Source organism: Leguminivora glycinivorella, chromosome 15, assembly GCF_023078275.1.
Source record: "Leguminivora glycinivorella isolate SPB_JAAS2020 chromosome 15, LegGlyc_1.1, whole genome shotgun sequence".
NCBI classification, from domain to species: Eukaryota; Metazoa; Arthropoda; class Insecta; order Lepidoptera; family Tortricidae; genus Leguminivora; species Leguminivora glycinivorella.
This window is the reverse complement of record NC_062985.1, coordinates 18769205-18788998: the sequence shown is the minus strand read 5'-3', so window position 1 is coordinate 18788998 and position 19794 is coordinate 18769205. Positions and strand designations below refer to the sequence as shown.

The 19794-nt window shown below is 38.1% G+C and overlaps 1 protein-coding gene across 1 annotated transcript in view; it reads right to left on the bottom strand.

Moving 5' to 3' along the window:
• LOC125233863 (hemicentin-2-like) overlaps positions 1-16876 on the bottom strand; it is an 89774-nt gene extending 72898 nt beyond the window's left edge. The window contains exon 1 of the mRNA XM_048140005.1: positions 16812-16876. Within this exon, the coding sequence (XP_047995962.1) occupies positions 16812-16854 (43 nt within the window). The 5' untranslated portion in view covers positions 16855-16876. The remainder of the gene's footprint in view (positions 1-16811) is intronic.
• Positions 16877-19794: the final 2918 nt, after the last annotated feature.

Genomic DNA, 19794 nt, shown 5'->3' with positions numbered 1-19794 from the left:
TAGGTATTTAAAAATGAATAAGGGTTTACTAAGATCATTTTTTGATAATATTAATATTTTCAGAAATAATCGCTCCTAAAGGAAAAAAAAGTGCGTCCCCCCCTCTAACTTTTGAACCATATGTTTAAAAAATATGAAAAAAATCACAAAAGTAGAACTTTATAAAGACTTTCTAGGAAAATTGTTTTGAACTTGATAGGTTCAGTAGTTTTTGAGAAAAATACGGAAAACTACGGAACCCTACACTGAGCGTGGCCCGACACGCTCTTGGCCGATTTTTTTGCGTATTGGGGCGACAGAGCCAGACTGATGCATTTCTGTAGGCGTCTGACGTCGACTATACTGTCATCCAGCTACGCTGGCTGTTAGATAAATAAATGGAATACTCTAGACTGAACGAGCATTAGTAGGAGTAAGGTACAGCGGGGCAAATCTCGACTTTGGGCAATTGTAACTGATCCATTTTTTCCATTATCACACTATTATGTTGAGTTCCACTTAACACGCGTGTCATATATAACCAGTGGACACTTTAATCAATAATGCAAACATTGTTAAACATGGAAAAAATGGATCACTTGCATTTGTCCTCCAGTCGAAATTGTCCCGCTGTACCTTAACCGTTTGAGTTGGGTAAAAATGCTCACGTATTTATACGAATGATGTTTCTCTTCACGTCACGTTTCTTTACCAATTCTTGTGTACTAATTTGGTGAACACCTGTCTATTATTTTGATTTGTAGAAGTACCTACTAGAAAATGGATTGATTTGGCATGATGTTCTAAAGGCTATGAGCTTTTATTTTATGCTAGTGACGTTTGATCTCGGCGTCAATGTTTGTTTGATCTTCAGTTGACGCGACACCGCTCAAAACCGAGCTAAGTGACGTGTTAGTGTCGGAGGCCAAAAGTCATCTTGGATTATCGCGACAGCCAAGTATTCAAGTAAATGTCTTTGAAGGAGTGCATAGGGACGCCAACGTTGACGTATGATCAATTCCATAACAGAGTACGTAGGTAACGCTTACGATAATGTCGTTAACGTACATATGCCTTCTGTATTTGATTGGCGTGACAGAGACAGACTACTTACGGTTCGGTTGGCGACTGGCGTTTAGCGTCAACGATTGTCATTTCGCCTATGCCAGCAGTTCTTCTCTATAGGTATCGTAGTAGTCATTAAAACTACATCTATTCTGTGCCACACACATAGTCTAACAATGCCCAAAGAGACGATTCCAAGACAGTTCGGAAAGCCTCTATATCAATCCAAAACCCGTCGGCTGCGTGACCTGGTTGTCGACTTAATAAAAAGTATTTACCGTCACGAATACATTTTGTATTCCGGACCTTTGGGAGACGTGCGCGAAGCCGAAACATAACACAAAGTCAAACACTTTTGACAGTTTAATGAAATTAAGAGATACACCAAGCGGATGCTCTTGCCCGTCTCATGGGATGCACGCATAGGCAGTAACCGCCAGTGTTTTTTTTTTTTTTTTTTTAGTATGAATAGGCAGACGTTTGACCACGATCACACCTGATGGTAAGTGATGATGCGATCTACGGTGGAGCACGCTTACCTACGAGATACCTGTTTACTCTTGCTTTAAAGAGACCTGGATTGTACTCATGCGGAAACACAGACTCTGGCAGGGCATTCCACTCCTTGGCGGTTCGTAAAAGAAATGTTGAAGCGAAACGATTAGGACTATTTGAGAGTTGATCTAATTTAAAATGAACTAGACTACTGGAATTAATGATGGAATAAAACGTGGACTATGGTAAGGTCAATACGGGCAAGTGTTCTATATGGGGATCTGTGGGGATAAGTGTGTCTGGCCTTTTAAGGTATTCATTGTTACGGGTGTTTTGAAGCGCTGGTAGCCCAGCGGTAAGTACGTGCGACTTTCGTTCCGGAGGTCGCGGTTTCTAACCCCGGCTCGCGCCAATGAGTTTTTCGGAATTTATGTGCGAAATGTCATTTGATATTTGCCAGTCGCTTTTCGGTGAAGGAAAACATCGTGAGGAAACCGGACTAGTTCCAATAAGGTCTAGTTTACCCTTCGGGTTGGAAGGTCAGATGGCAGTCGCTTTCATAAAAACTAATGCCTACGCCAAATCTTGGGATTAGTTGTCAAAGCGGACCCAGGCTCCCATGAGCCGTGGCAAATGCCGGGATAACACATGGAGGATGATTGTTACGGGTGTTTTTGCGAGTTCATACTTTTGCTACAAGCTACTCACGATTAGTATGAACTGTAAATAAACTGTTAATTTTGGAAATACTTAGGTATGCCAGATGACCAAAAATACTTGACGTTATTCACTACTTATTTGTTGCGTAAAAGATTACGCCATAATCTAAATAAGTAAGATTTTGACACAGCATTGCTGTGTCGCTGTATCATCCAATGGCTTTTACACAAAACCATAGAGCCTAACCGCTATTAATGTTCCCTACACGATTAAATTACCTTTTGCCCAATTGCAGAATCACCCCGAGTTCTCCCGAGTCCTCCCGATTTAACCCGATTATGTCCATACAGCTTCCATTAGAGCGATCCCTCCCCGCGATAAAAACGTACTTTGTTTCCCGTCACGTCCCGTTATTTTTTATGCCCCACTTTTAGGACATTAACCGGGCCGTTTTGTAAATATTTCATTTTGTATTCCGTTTATTGAAAAGGAAATTTTTGTGAGATAAAAGAGTCTCATTTGTCTGGATTTGTAGTGAAACCGCTTTTAGGCATGACTGTTGGTTGGGGTTAGTAGAAACAATGGCGATCGTGATTAACACCCATCTTTTGTGTTGGAACAGGAGGTCGTTTGTTTTTGATTTTTTTTAATATAAGGGGATAAATATCTTGTACAGATCGACCTATATTCCTATTTTTAATTAGCCGGAATTATTGTAAACAAAGGTGTGGCCGGTGCTATAAAAAATTTGCACCATTCAAGGTATTAAAATTGCCGATATTTACAAGTTTAATATAACAGTCATAATTAAGTACTCTTCGATCGATTCACGATTTAAGTGTGAAATGAGTGATCGTTAATAAAAGGTTAAAAATTATTTGTTTTTCTGTCGGCCCTTACTTTGAGAACCCCTGACTTGAGCTGCACGTGTTACTTTGGCAATGACAGCAGTTTGTATACGTTTATTGCGTTCAATTCGTTAAGGGATTATATAGCAGGGTGCGTAGCCGAATGGCACAAACGCTCACGAAACGAAACGCTAGTAGATATCTATCCCTATCGCTCTTGCGTATTGGCGCGACAGAGCCGGACTACGTTTCGTTTTCGTTTGGCGTCGGAGAAATGCCATTCGGCTACGGGGCCAGGCAAGCACAGTCGCGTGATAAACGATATCAGGCCGTTCTTTTCGCACTATTTGTAAGTGAGATAGCGACGCACCGACGCGATAAAGTTTGTGCACGTAACGTAGGTACTAATTTCAATATCGTTTATATGACACAAGCTTAAAGTGTAAAACATATGTATAGGTACATTTTGATCGTTACGTCGTCATCGTCTATATATATTATAGGTTGTAGGGAGTAGATTTTGTATTTTTTGCGGTAAGAGCCTTTACAGAAAGGAACTCTAGTCATAAAATTAGGTTCAGTTAACTTGGATCTGTGACTGTTTACAGAAAGGAACACCTGTCCCAAAAGTAGGTTACTCTTATATTTCTTGTATTTAAGTACGTATATTTGTTTGGAATATTTTATTACCTTAACGTTATACTTTACTTTAAGTACCTATAGTAAACAACATTGAAATTTTGTAACTTTTAGTGTAATTATATTGTAAAATACTTACACCATAAAATTATAGGTTACCATTATCAGATTGACCAATTGATCTTTAATAGCGTTCAAATTTATACAAATCGAGTTTATATCTTTTAATTAATATGCCATAGGTTGAATACGTTTTATTACTTACCCAAATTAACATTAGAGTTATTGAAACTTCTCATGAAATCATAAATTTATATCTACAAGTCCAATAAAATCGATGTCATCATTAATGCATGAACATTTTATAAAGCGTAATATCGTTAAAAAGAAATACGAAAAATGTACGCGTATGATGCTTAGTTCTTTTGTCCATAAAAGCTTTTAAAATGAATTGACACTGGCAAAAATACATTAAAAAAAAGGTTTACAAATCAGGATGGGAATACAGGAATACAGGATATTGGCTCGGTGAGAACACATACCAGGGACACCATGACGTACTAAAGACGTTGAGAGAAAGGGACACAGCTATAGCAGTAATCAAAATATTAGAAGCGCTGTATTTTCGCACCTATAGCGGTGTGGTCTATCGCTTCACATTTCCAAAATAATCTTTCTCAAATTTGCTGCTGTACAGATTTGAACCTTACAATTATCAGGATACAGTTGCTTCTTGTTGTCTTAGCGCGTGCAAATACAGAAGCTCCCGCTCAACACAAAAGGAACAATACCTTTGTTTAGAAACGTTCGTTTCAAAAAATTCATACTATAATAGCTATCATAGCTAGCTTCCGTATTGGCGCGACAGAGATTGTGTTTCGAGCGGCGTCTAGCGTCAACGTTTGTTATGTCAGCTAGACTGGCAGGTACGGATATTATAAATGTCAAAAGGTAAATCAAAGTCCTCGACGCATGTCACGCCGAATTTCAATACAGCTCAATCAACCTGCATTCATGATTTTCATTAGTTTGCAACCGCTCGCCTACATATTGTTTCAGACGAGTATTTGTGTTAAAACATTATGGCTTGCACTTTATACATAGTATGTTTTGTGGTATATAATGCACCAGGTTATCAAAATCTCGAAAATATTTGTCTTAATCACTATTAATATTTTTTCATTTATTTTTTATCATTCCGATAGGTGTTTTTACTTAATCAAATTACACACCGTCTAAGGTAATACGAGGTACAAAATATATACTTTAGGAATTGAATTACATAATTATAATAATTAATGACATAATTATAATAATTACTGCCCGTGTGGTGACGGGTTAAGAATTTCACCACCCCCTTTCTTCCCGTGGGTGTCGTAGAAGGCGACTGTGGGATATGGGTTAAATTGTGGCGTAGGCGAGAGGCTGGCAACCTGTCACTACAATGTCACAATTTCGTTTTCTTTCAACCCCTTATTTGCCAAGAGTGGCACTGAAACTTGAGTAGTTTCATGTGCTCTGCCTACCCCTTCATGGGATACAGGCGTGATTGTATACAGGTGTGTTGAAGATATGTAAACATAATTATAGTTTCCGAACGAACACCCGTCACTTAGTTCATCAATCCTGTCACTAGTGTCGCTACTGTCAATGCGAAATCGAAAATTGCTTTTGTCATTGTTGTTAACTTTTAATTTGCATTAAAACTAATAATTAACTATTCTATTCGGCGTATTATTTCCTCAGGTTATGGGCCGTCCCATAAACGCAATATAGAACTGAGGTTAATTATCTGAGTTTCGTAAAAAAGTCAGTACAACTAGAAATACGTGGAATAATTTGTACCGGGAACAATGGCTACGTCTAACTTGCAAATTGAGAAATTAGCCGGTCGAGAAAACTACTCGACGTGGAGGTTCGCCGTCAAATCGTATTTGGAGCACGAGGATTTATGGGAATGTGTTGATCCGGGAAATCCAGTGGATTCCAAGAAAGACATCAAAGCCAAGTCCAAGATAATTTTATTAGTGGAGCCAATCAACTATGTTCACATTGAAACGGCAAAATCAGCTAAAGATGTGTGGTTTAGCTTGCAAAAAGCATTTGAGGACTCCGGGTTGTCAAGAAAAGTGGGATTGTTACGTGATTTAATCAACACATCGCTTGATAATTGTTCAAGTATCGAAGATTATGTGAATAAAATTATGGGCACTGCATACAAATTAAGAAATATAGACTTCAAAGTAGAAGACGAGTGGCTAGGCACACTCATGCTGGCAGGTTTACCCGATAATTACAAACCAATGATCATGGGTCTGGAAAGTTCCGGCGTCAAGATATCATCAGATTTTGTCAAGACTAAACTTTTGCAAGAAGTCAAAGGTTCGGAGTCGTCTGCGTTCTTGGCTAAAGGGAAGAGTACTTCTTATCAAAATCAAAATACAAAACCCAAAGGAAAAGGTCCGCGTTGTTTCAGCTGTAATCGGTATGGACATTTCAAGAATCAGTGTACAGCGAAGAAGCCGAACAATGTTCAACATGGTTTTTCAGCAGTTTTTTCAGCTTGCAGTCCTTCGATAAACAAGGATGATTGGTATGTTGATTCTGCTGCGACAATGCACATGACAAGGCGTTCAGACTGGATGTATGACTTCAAACCACCTCCGGTTGACAAGATAATGGTGGCAAACAAGGATTATGTCATAGTTGAGAAAATGGGTAATGTAAACATTCAAACAGGCTCATGTAAAGATGGTTGTCCTATCCAGGTGAGAAAAGTTTTATTTATTCCTGAGTTAGGTGCAAATCTGCTATCAGTCAGCCAATTAGCAAAAAGTGACTATACGGTAACATTCAATAAACGACAAGGCTGTTGTATTTATGATGCCAAAGAGAATCTCATAGCAACTGCACAAGCAATCAATGATTTGTATAGACTCAATGTAGTAGGGGTCAGTGCATTTGCGGCAATTTGTGAAAAGAAGGCAGATATAGTTACCTGGCACAAGAGAATGGCACATTTAAACATGGCTGATGTGAAGAAGTTAGAGGTATGTGCTGAAGGCATAGATATCACCAACAAGCAGAGTGATACTGTATGCAAACCCTGTTGTGAAGCGAAACAAACAAGATTACCATTTCCGCGTTCTGGTTCTAGAGCAACTACATTACTAGAAATAGTTCATTCAGATCTATGTGGTCCGATGGAGGTACCATCAGCTGGTGGTGCTCGATATTTCATAACTTTCATAGATGACTATTCCCGCAAAGTGTATGTATATTTCCTTAAGAACAAAATGGATATCACAACAATTTTCAAGACTTTTAAAGAGGAAGTAGAAAATGAGTTAGAAAAAAGATAAAGATACTTAGAAGTGACAGAGGGACAGAATATTGTAATAAAGATTTTTCTGATTTTCTAGCAGCTTCCGGCATCAGACACCAGACCAGTGCACCGTACACTCATGAGCAGAATGGCCTTGCGGAGAGGATGATGAGAAGTCTGGTGGAGCGTGCAAGATGCATGCTTTTTGAGGCAAAGCTGAAAAAAAATCTGTGGGCTGAAGCAGTTGCCTGTGCTGCTTATGTCATCAACAGATCACCGTCACGAGTTTTGGATGAGGTAACACCATACGAGAAATGGACAGGTAAGAAACCTAACATTTCACACCTTAAGATATTTGGTACTAAGGCTATGGTACACATTCCAAAAGAAAAACGCCTAAAATGGGACCGCAAATCACAAGAATTAATTTTTGTAGGCTACTGTGAGAACACAAAGGGCTACAGGTTGCTAAATCCTACAAATGGAAAGACAGTGATTAGTAGGGATGTTATATTTATTGAGAATAGTAAGAATACTAAAAATATGACAGAGGAGCCTATTTCAGGGTCACAGGACCCCATTTCAGGGTCACAGATGGCCACAGTCTCTCTTAGTTCAGTTGAACAGGCACAGGAAAGTGGAGAGACAACAAATATTGATGAGAATGAAGCTACATCAGATTCAGAAGCATCCTTTGACAGCTGTGTATTGGTGAATACTAATGATGAGACATATTATCCCAGCGGTAGTGACAGCAATGATAGCTTTGAAAGGCACATTACTTTGAGGTCTCATCAGAAACATTTTGCTCAAGGTAATAATTTCATGTGTGTTCAGATTTCAGATCCGCTGACTGTCGAAGAAGCTTTGGCAAGCGCTAATGCTCAACACTGGAAAGACGCTATGGATGAGGAGTATCGGTCCTTAATAGAGAATAATACATGGGAAATTACTACTCTACCGCCAGGCAAGCGTCCCATACCATGTAAGTGGGTCTTTAAAACCAAGACGGATGAAAATGGAGCAATAGTGAAGTACAAGGCACGGCTTGTTGTGAAAGGATGTTCTCAAAAACCAGGCATAGACTACACAGAAGTATACTCACCAGTTGTCAGGTACGCTTCTTTAAGATATTTGTTTGCATTAGCAGTTAAATATGACCTAGATATATGTCAGATGGATGCGGTGTCAGCCTTTCTCCAAGGCGACATAGAGGAGGAGATCTATATGAAGCTACCGCAGATGTATGGTGACAATAGTGAGAAAGTATGCCGGTTAAATAAATCACTGTACGGCTTAAAGCAGGCTAGCCGACAGTGGAACAAGAAGATTGATACAACGTTGAGAGAAATGGGACTATCTCGTTCAAAGTTAGATCCCTGCATTTATTATAAGATAGTAGATAGCAGTAACATGTTTTTCCTGGCTATTTATGTTGATGACCTTGTGTTATTTACCAATAATCAGGAGACAAAGCGCTATTTTAAGGAGGAATTACATAAGAAATTTAAAATTAAAGACTTAGGTGATATTAACTATTGTCTTGGCATTCATGTGGAGAGAGATAGGGCCAAAGGTATCTTGTACTTAGACCAGAGAAAATATATACAAGAAGTGTTAAACAAATTTGGCATGTCTGATTGCAAAAGTGTACAAACACCAATGGATTTGAATACTAAGCTAACTGGAACTTCAGAAAATGCCGAAATTTTAGATAATGTGCCATATCAGGAGATAATTGGTTGTTTGTTGTACATATCACAAATTACTAGACCGGACATAAGTTTTGTTGTAAATATGTTGAGCAAGTATAACAAAAAACCAGAGATGCAGCACTGGGTTGCGCTGAAGCGTGTTATGCGCTATTTAAAAGGAAGTCTCGATTACAAGCTTAGCTATAAGCAAAATTGTGAAGAAGTCATGGCTCTTGGATACTGCGATTCCGACTGGGCGAGTTCCGGAGACGACAGGCGTTCCTGTACTGGCTATGCATTTCTGTTCCAGGGAGGAACAATCAGCTGGAATTCTAGGCGTCAGCCTACTGTGGCGCTCTCTACAACTGAAGCCGAGTACATGTCTCTATCGTCGTGTGTACAGGAGGCAATGTGGCTTAAACAATTTCAAGAAAGTTTGTGGCCGCAACTGAAGGATGAGCCCTTAATAATTTATAGCGATAATCAGAGCTCCATAAAACTTTCAGGTACTGATGGATATCACTCAAGGACGAAGCACATAGATGTGAGGCACCATTTCGTCCGCGATAAGATACTCGAACGAGCTATTGAGGTGCGCTACGTGCAGACAGACCAGATGGTTGCTGACGCTCTGACCAAAGCGACGTCGCACACAAAACTAACCTACTGTTCTTCAAGGATGGGATTATGTTTAAGGGAGGATGTTGAAGATATGTAAACATAATTATAGTTTCCGAACGAACACCCGTCACTTAGTTCATCAATCCTGTCACTAGTGTCGCTACTGTCAATGCGAAATCGAAAATTGCTTTTGTCATTGTTGTTAACTTTTAATTTGCATTAAAACTAATAATTAACTATTCTATTCGGCGTATTATTTCCTCAGTATGTATGTATGTATGTTATAATAATTAATGACATATTATTAATTGAACTATATTTTTTTCTTTTCTGTACATAGTGTTCGTTTGTCTATCATGTTTTAATTAGTTTTTCCTCTCAATTCGCTCAAAGGTTGACTGGAAGAGATCCCTTATAGGGATAAGTTCGACGTTGTGCACCATAACTATACTGTATTTCTATGTCCTAACTTGTCTTATGTACAATAAAGTTACATACATACATTATAATGTAAGTTATCGATGGGGGAATTTCTTCGTTGGTAGTTAATTATGAAACAGCGAAAAATAATTCTTCTTTCGTAGTCAATTCAAGTCAAGCGCTGGTGGCCTAGTGGTAAGAGCGTGCGACTTTCAATCCGGAGGTCGCGGGTTCGAACCCCGGCTCGTACCAATTAGTTTTTCGGAACTTATGTGCGAAATGTCATTTGATATTTGCCAGTCGCTTTTCGGTGAAGGAAAACATCGTGAGGAAACCGGACTAATTCCAATAAGGTCTAGTTACCCTTCGGGTTGGAAGGTCAGATGGCAGTCGCTTTCGTAAAAACTAGTGCCTACGCCAAATCTTGGGATTAGTTGTCAGAGCGGACCCCAGGCTCCCATGAGCCGTGGCAAATGCCGGGATAACGCAAGGATGATGATGATGATGAGTCAATTACCAAATCTCAATTACGAAAACAGACTAAAGGATGAATAAATATCGGAAGAAAGTCACTAGTATCACTTCGTTCGTGCCAGAAAAATATGTTGGTATACTTAGTTATGTTAACTATGCTGGCAGGTACGGATATTATAAATGCCAAAATGTAAATCAAAGTCCTCGACGCATGTCACGCCGAATTTCAATACAGTTCAATCAACCTACATTCATGATTTTCATTCGTTTGCAACCGCTCGCCTACATATTGTTTCAGACGAGACTTTGTGTTAAAACATTATGGCTTGCACTCTATATCTTATTTTCTACATACATACAATCACGCCTGTATCCCATAAAGGGGTAGGCAGAACACAGTCATGAAACTACTAAAACTTCAGTGCCACTCTTGGCAAATAAGGGGTTGAAAGAAAACGAAACTGTGACATTGCAGTGACAGGTTGCCAGCCTCTCGCCTACGCCACAATTTAACCCATACCCCACAGTCGCCTTCTACGACACCCACGGGAAGAAAGGGGGTGGTGAAATTCTTAACCCGTCACCACACAGGCACTTATCTTATTTTCTATTTAAAGAAATACTTATATCATTTGTTCTTATAAAACATAAAAACACGCAAAAATATTTGGGGAAAATATGATTTTGGCTACTTCCAGGCTGCGAACAGCGCCATCTAGTTTTAAGCCTAAAAGGTTTTAACCTTTCAGCGGTAAGGTACAGCGGGGCAAATCTCGACTGGGGGGCAAATGTAACTGGTCCATTTTTTCCATGTTTTACAATGTTTGCATTATTAAATAGAGTGTCCACCGGTTATAGAGGTATATGGTAGGTGTGTTCAGTGGATACATGTAGAACTCCACATCATAGTGTAATACTGGAAAACATGGATCAGTTACAATTGCCCCCCAGTCGAGATTTGCTCCGCTGTACAGTCAACCAATTGGAATTGGTGACGTTATAAATCAAATTGTAAGAAATCTCTTACTGCTTGTCATTTTGACATGGTTGTAGAGTGGCCTAGGGTTCCAATTGGTTGACTGTACCTTACGCTTTTTAGGGTTCCGTAGTCAACAGAACTAGGAACCCTTATAGTTTCGCCATGTCCGTCCGTCCGTCCGTTCGCGGATAATCTCAGTAACCGTTAGCACTAGAAAGATGAAATTTGGTACCAATATGTACATCAATCACGCCAACAAAGTGCAAAAATAAAAAATGGAAAAAAAATGTTTTATTAGGGTACCCCCCCCCTACATGTAAAGTGGAGGCTGATATTTTTTTCATTCCAACCCCAACGTGTGATATAGTGTTGGATAGGTATTTAAAAATGAATAATGGTTTACTAAGATCGTTTTTTGATAATATTAATATTTTCGGAAATAATCGCTCCTAAAGGAAAAAAAGTGCGTCCCCCCCTCTAATTTTTGAACCATATTGGACTGGCAACCCCAGCCAGGTAAACACACAACAATAAGAGCTCTCAGCATTTTTATCTTAAATAATCTGGAATAAACAGCAAGTACGCCAATACCTGTGTTGTGAAAAGTGGACACGGACTGCTCGCAATGAAAAACTGAGATACACATCCTCGAGACACTCAGGTACGCTGCGCGAGCACTTTTATACACTCTCAGAAAAACCGTTTCACTTTTAAACATTAAGTACCACTTTGTAAACAAAGGAAACTATTTTAAAACCGCAATCTATACTAACGGTACCATGCGCAACTTTAACAGCTGATTGGGCGATGAAATCGAATGTCAAACCTGTCACACATGACAAGTAACGGCTGTGTTGCCAGCACAAAAAATATATAAGGTCCGTTCTGAAATCAACTGTTAGTTGTGAAGTGATTGCACAAGGTGGATTACTTAAAAAAAATGGCATCAAATTCTACGCCTAAAATGGATATGGCTAAATGTGGACATTGTAGCAAATTAATAAAAAATAATGACTACATGAAATGTTCGCAGTGTGAAAATGTGTTTGACCTACCATGCACTACTGTTACCTCGCGGACACACAAAACAATGGCAAAAGAGAAAAAAATGACCTGGAAATGTCGTCAATGTGTGGGTAAAAAACCCAAAAAGGATGCATGTAAAATTAAAACCCTAAACGAATGTTTAATTGACAAAATTGAGTCACCTTTACAAAAAACTACATCGACTGAAAATCTAACTATTGGCTCAAATCAAGCAGAGCTCTCAACCTCCACGATAGATGAGGATAGTCCTAGGAGCCTGCCTAACATTTCTCATCTAGACAACTCGGAAATCACGACCCTTAAAGATCAACTAGAAAACGCAACTACTGAACTATCAAGTGCCCATGTTGAAATAGAGCGATTAAATGTAGAGAATAGCGACTTAAAAAAACAAATTGAAGAGTTTCAAAAGAAGCAAAACATATAATTATAACAAATTACTTCACGAGGAAACCCCGAAAAAACGGGGGCCGCAGCGCAACACTAAAATGGCAAATGCATGTGAAGCTGAAAAAATCAAGATTGGAATGTTGGAAAATGAAATATCAAAACTAAAGAGGAAAATATCATTCTTACAGAAAAAGTTAGCATTAATGACAAATGAGAATAAGAAAATGAAAGAGGGCTTAAAAAGCAAAACGGATATTAAACTATCGTGCATAAAGCGTTCGGTGATGACTTTACAGAAAACTGTGAAAGAGCTAGCTGAAAAACCGCCATGTAATGTAAACCTACTGCCAACTCCTTCTCAAGAAACTATTGTTGAGGGTTCTCCAAAGAAAGATCAAGTTCGAAAGCCACGGTTACTGCTACTGTCAGATTCCCATGGAGCAGACTTGCTGCTGCCCTTATTAAGAATAAGAAGAAATGACTACGATGCAACGGCAGATGTAATCTCTCACGGTACCACAGAACGAGTTCTTCTCAACTTAAAAGAAAAAATAGCGAACTTTAAAAATCGGATTGTGTCATAATATTATGTGGTTCCAATGACTACAACATATCGCCTATATATAAATCAGTCGAACTTTTAAATAAAGCTGTCCAAATAGCAGCTCATACAAATATTATTATTTGTAATGTTCCGTATAGCATAAATGAATATTCAAGTAATTATAATGAGTTTGTAAAAAAGTTTAACCATGCCATAAATAAAAAGTTGAGTAAAGCTGAAAACCTATGGGTACTAGATTGTAATATACAACTGCAAGATCACGATTATAAGAGAAATGGTAATCTACTCAATGGGAGGGGCAAACGTACTCTTGCGCAAAGTATCAATTATGTACTTAAACATGTTAATGAACTATTCTATAACTCGGAACGTTTTTTAGATGTGTCTGTCATAAATCAAAAGAACCAAACCTAGTTGAGGGGCAAATTAATATAGCATCTAGATCAAACGATGTATTTAAAGTTTATCATCAAAATATTAGATGTTTAAATAATAAGGTCTACCAACTGGAAGCCACCTTACAAAGTTCGGAAAAAACTAGTGTAATCTGCCTTACTGAACATTGGAAAAATTCAGATGATTTAAAGACTATTAAAATCATGAATTATGAACTTTCGTCGTCATATTGCCGAAAAAAATATATCCACGGGGGGGCTTGTATTTATGTTCATAAAAGTATAAAGGCGACTGAATTAAATGTATTAGTGGAATTATCGGTTGAAATGGTAATTGAGATTTCTGCAATAGCTATAAACGATTATAAACTTAGTATAATTTGCATATATAGACCCCCGTCTGGGGATATAAACAAGTTTTTTGAGAAATTATCAAATCTATTAAATATAATAAATGACGAATTTAGTACTAGAAATACACTAATTGTTGGAGACTTCAATATAGATTTATTAAAAGATAGTCCTAACAAAAACAAATTACTAGATCTTATGAATTGTGCAAACCTCAATCCCATAGTACTATGCCCAACTAGATATACCAACTCCAGTGCATCATGTATAGACCACGCCTATTCTGACATTGATGAAGTCAATTTTGCTCCAGTAAAGAGCGGGGTATCTGATCACGATGGGCAAATGATGAGCATAAGTTACGAGAAAAACAACCATAATAGTACTCCGATGATTGAAATAAGACGTGTCACACCCTATAAATTAAACTCTTTTACTGAATTCTTAAATCTGTATGACTGGGAGAAAATCATACAATCTGGGAAGGAACCAGATCAGATACTTGATTCTATTATTAATGTATTTGTACATGCTTTTACACACGCTTTTCCTAAACACAAATATCCGAAATGTAGCAGGGATAAAATATGGATATCTGGTGATATAACTGCAAAAAAACACTTATTAGATGACCTTAAAGATCTCTGTAACGTATTCCCGAACAATATAACACTCCATAATTTTAAAGACCAATTTGAAGAACTATATAAAACTTTAATGATATGCAAGCGTAGTAATTACTTCAAAAATGAAATACACAAAGCCAGCAACAAAGCGAAAGCTGTCCGTCGAAAATGTAATACAATCCGAAACCACTGCAACAAGTAGCAAATCAAACTCTCTTGAGTCCTCGGAACCAGACAGACTGGCAAGCGAAATAAATCAATTCTTTATCAATTCTGTAAGAGACGCCCAGAGACAACCGGAAATGCGCTTGGCACAACAACTCCTAGAAGCGTATAGTCCAATGTCAGTAGAATCTGCTTCATTAGAGCCATTGTCCATAGGAGAGGTTTATCGGCTCATAAAACAAATCAAGCCTAAACCCACAAAGGACGTGTACGAGGTTCCTACAAGAATCTTACGTGAGCTCCCTCCGTCCTTCATAGATATATTGTGTTATGGTATGAATTTGTGTTTACGACACGGGTCTTATCCAGAAGTTTTAAAAAAGATTAAAGTGGTACCTATATATAAGGGAAAAGGAGTGAAAACTGAATTAAAGAACTACCGGCCTATATCTATAACACCAGTATTGTCTAAAGTTTTTGAATTGGGCCTCGCAAATAGGCTAATGAAACATCTAACAAGTAAGGGTTTATTGGCCAGTGAGCAATATGCTTATCAGCCACGTAAGTCCACAGTAGATGCTACTAGACAACTGCTACAAACTATTTATGAGAAACAGGAAACGGGATACAAGGTTGCTCTAGTGCTGTGTGACCTGTCGAAAGCATTCGACCTCATAGACCATAAGCTTATTATTAAGAAGCTAGACCATTACGGCATTCGGGGAACTTTTCTGAAAGTATTCGAATCCTTTCTTAGGAACAGACAGCAATTATGCGAAGTTGATATTAAGGGATATAAGGGAAGATCTAATCATCAATCGCTTGATTCCATTTCTGTTCCTCAAGGTTCAATTATAGGTAATTATTTATTTCTTACATTAGTAAATGACTTGACAGCGTGTACGTCTTGTGGGCAATTGGTCGCATACGCCGATGATAGCGCTTTTGTTGTTTGGGGCACTGATTTCACAGAACTACAATCCAAAGTTAATTGCTTGTTATGTGATGTAAAGCATTGGTTCACTGTTAATGGTATGGTTCTCAACCTTGAAAAACAAATGTCGTTCAGATCAATCTTAGGGGTTTGCCGAGCCAAACATTGAGTATTGTGCTGGATAATATTAAAGTACCTGTCGTAAACGAAGCAAAATATCTGGGATTCACCTTAGACTCCGGGTTAAAGTGGGATGCACATATAGACGAACTTTGTAAGAGGTTAGGAAAAGCGTGTTTTGCAATTTCTAGGCTAACAAAAATGCTCGACAAGCAATGTGTCAAAAATGCATACTATGCCTACTTTCAGTCCATTGTGACCTACGGAATTGATATGTGGGGACAAGCTGCGGACAGACAACGGGTGTTTATGATTCAAAAAAAGGCAATTAGGATTATGGCTGGGGTGCCCTGGGACACACCTGCCCGCAGCCTATTTCAAACTTTAAAAATCATGACTGTTCCGAGTCTATACATATTAGAAATTATGAAAGTAGTTCGTAAAAATCTCGATCTATTTAGAATGCGTGGCCCTAACTACCGAAATGGAAGTAATCTCCTCCCTAACAGACACAGACTTAAAAAGTCCGAACAATGTGTGTGGTACATTGGTCCGAGACTATATAATCGTTTGCCCAATAATCTTAAATCTACTGAACTTGCATATAATATTTTTATCAATAATCTCAAGGAATATTTATTAAACGAAGCTTTCTATTCAATAGAAGAATTTTTGAATAAGAATAATTGTATATGATTGTTATAAAATTGATCTATAGCTACTAAGATGGATGTAATTGTAATTTTTGTAAATATGTATTGACATGTAACTTTCGTTATGAAGAAATAAATTGAAATTGAAATTGAAATTGAAATATGTTTAAAAAATATGAAAAAATCACAAAAGTAGAACTTTATAAGGACTTTCTAGGAAAATTGTTTTGAACTTGATAGGTTCAGTAGTTTTTGAGAAAAATACGGAAAACTACGAAACCCTACACTGAGCGTGGCCCAACACGCTCTTGGCCGGTTTTTTGTATGAGCTTTCCCGGTATTACATGGTCCTTGGTAAAAACTTACCGAACAATATGATGATACAGCTCAGCTCAGTCGTCCACATCATGCTTTACAAGTTCACATGTTCCGACTTGTTCCCACACAATGTTCACACTTCACAGTTCACTGCACACTCGACACTAGAACGCCTCCGGACATATTCCGCGTCTCATTGTCACTGTTTTTGGAGGATCTGAAACAAGGGAGGACAAAGGTTATGAACAAAATAGCCACAATTTAAGGAGACGCTCAATAATAACCAACCTGATCACAAAATTAAAATTTTGAAAAAACCTCCGTCCCCGACATAGTGGACCGACTTTCATGAAACATGGCTAAGAACACTCCCGATTAATTCAGCTTTCAAACAAAAAAAAACTAAATTTAAATCGGTTTATCCGTTTGGAGGCTACGATGCCACAGACGGACACACTCACAAACAGACAGACAGACGGGCACGTGAAACTTATAACACCCCGTCGTTTTTGCGTCGGAAGTTAAAAACGAAATTGGTCTTTACTAATAATGGTTTTTGTTTTTCCTGTGGCCCGTTTCTCGAAAGGTACAAGCCTTGTATTACAAGTGCGCGAACTGTCAGATCGTATGGGTTCTCATGGAAACACACTTGTAATACAAGACTTGTACCTTTCGAGAAACGGGCCACAGTTAGAAAAGTCAACATCATCTACTGATATTAAGTGAGTTTTTCCACCCGTATGACATAAAAGTCGATTATGTTTTCTACTGACAATTCGAAACATTACTTCTTGCTTTCCGAAACTTGTGCTCATCTCAATACTTCGCGCGTATTGAATCGACTTTTTCTCGTCTTACTAGTATCAAAATTAGGCGGCATAACGGAATTGACCGGTTAAATAGCCGGTAAATGCGAGTGACACAATCTATGTATACAGGACGTAGTTCCATACACGTTGCTAAGATTTTTTAGGATCGGCTACAAGGTGTAGATTGGTAACATGAGTTCCAATACTTTGTAGACTACATTAATTGTTTACGATTGCGTACGATCTGACCAATCTGTGTGCATTCTCGAATAGGGAAGCCAGAGCACGTGAAACTGTAAATAACGGATTAAAAAAAACCCATGTGTGATATTTATTACTAGCCCATCCCCCCACACTGCAGAACTCATATCCCACAGTCAATCTGCGATACCCACGGGAGAGAAAGGGTGGTGAAATTCTTAACCCCTCGCCACACGGGATGCATACATAATAGTTATTTGTTATACAAGGGGGCAAAGTTGTATTTTAACGCCGAGTGTGGAATTTAAAAACGAGCAAGTGAAAGGATTCTACAGTTGACCCACGAGCGAAGCGAGTGGTTCGAGAATAGAATCCTGAACTTGCGAGTTTTTTAACACACGAGAAGTAAAATTCATTTGCACCCGAGTGTAACACAAAACTTTTCCCCTCACTATAGCGAGGAAACTAAAACGCAAAAAATGCGTTTATCACTGCTTCCAGTAGTTCCACAGGTGGTAAATCATCTTTATTACTAGATTCACCTACTTTTATATCAATTTTAAAGCAATTAATTTGACTTTATTCAAGGTCAAATTACTTTACCCACTAGTGGATAAAATGCGTTTTTACCCGCTGGTATTAAAGGACAAAACACGTGTTTCCGAGCTAGTGAGGGGAAAAATAAAATATTCTGCTGACTGTAACAATTGCGCATGCACGAAACATCGCAAAGCAGCCATTTTAAAAATGAAATTTACATGCTACATCCATGCTTTACCCGCGTCATGTTCAGCAAACACTTCAGGGCAACCACGGTTACCACTCGACTGTTTCATGTTTTGCTGTGTTACCACTTTTGATTTTACATGGACAAAATGTAAAAATGTTATTTTCACCACACCAACTGGTAAAGGCTATTCTTTGCTATTTGAAAACAGATATTGCATTTTATCTACAAGGGGGCAAAGTAATTTCATACAAATTTTAACTCGATGTCTTAATCTAGCTGGTAGATTTTACCTATAAATGAGGATTTTGAATCATAAATATTCAATAAATTGATGGATTTGTTTTTTTTTAATGTTTTATAGTCAGTAGTTTGTTCGTGTTGGTGTGGTGAAAAATTTTGTGTTTCACTCGGTGGCAAAGTTTGTTTAACCTTCGTGCCTTGATACCCTCGCAACGCTCAAGATTCCACTTTTTGAACCACTCGCTACGCTGGCGGTTCAATATTGGAATCTTTCGCTTGCCCAGGTATCAATATTGGCACGTGCGGTTAAACAACAACTTTGCCCCCTTGTAAAACAAATAACTATTTCACCACACCAACTGGTAAAGGCTTTTCTTTGCTATTTGAAAACAGATAGCAAAATTGCATTTTATCCACAAGGGGGCAAAGTAATTTCATACAAATTTTAACTCAATGTCTTAATCTGGCTGGTAGCTTTTACCTATAAATGATGATTTTGAATCATAAATATTCAATAAATTGATGGATTTGATTTTTAGGGTTCCGTAGTCAACTAGGAACCCTTATAGTTTCGCCATGTCTGTCTGTCCGTCCGTCCGTCCGTCCGTCCGTCCGCGGATAATCTCAGTAACCGTTAGCACTAGAAAGCTGAAATTTGGTACCAATATGTAAATCAATCACGCCAACAAAGTGCAAAAATAAAAAATTGAAAAAAATGTTTTATTAGGGTACCCCCCCTACATGTAAAATGGGGGCTGATATTTTTTTTTCATTCAAACCCCTACGTGTGATATATTGTTGGATAGGTATTGAAAAATGAATAAGGGTTTGCTAAGATTGTTTTTTGATAATATTAATATTTTCGGAAATAATCGCTCCTAAAGGAAAAAAAAGTGCGTCCCCCCCCCTCTAACTTTTGAACCATATGTTTAAAAAATATGAAAAAAATCACAAAAGTAGAACTTTATAAATACTTTCTAGAAAAATTGTTTTGAACTTGAAAGATACAGTAGTTTTTGAGAAAAATACGGAAAACTACGGAACCCTACAC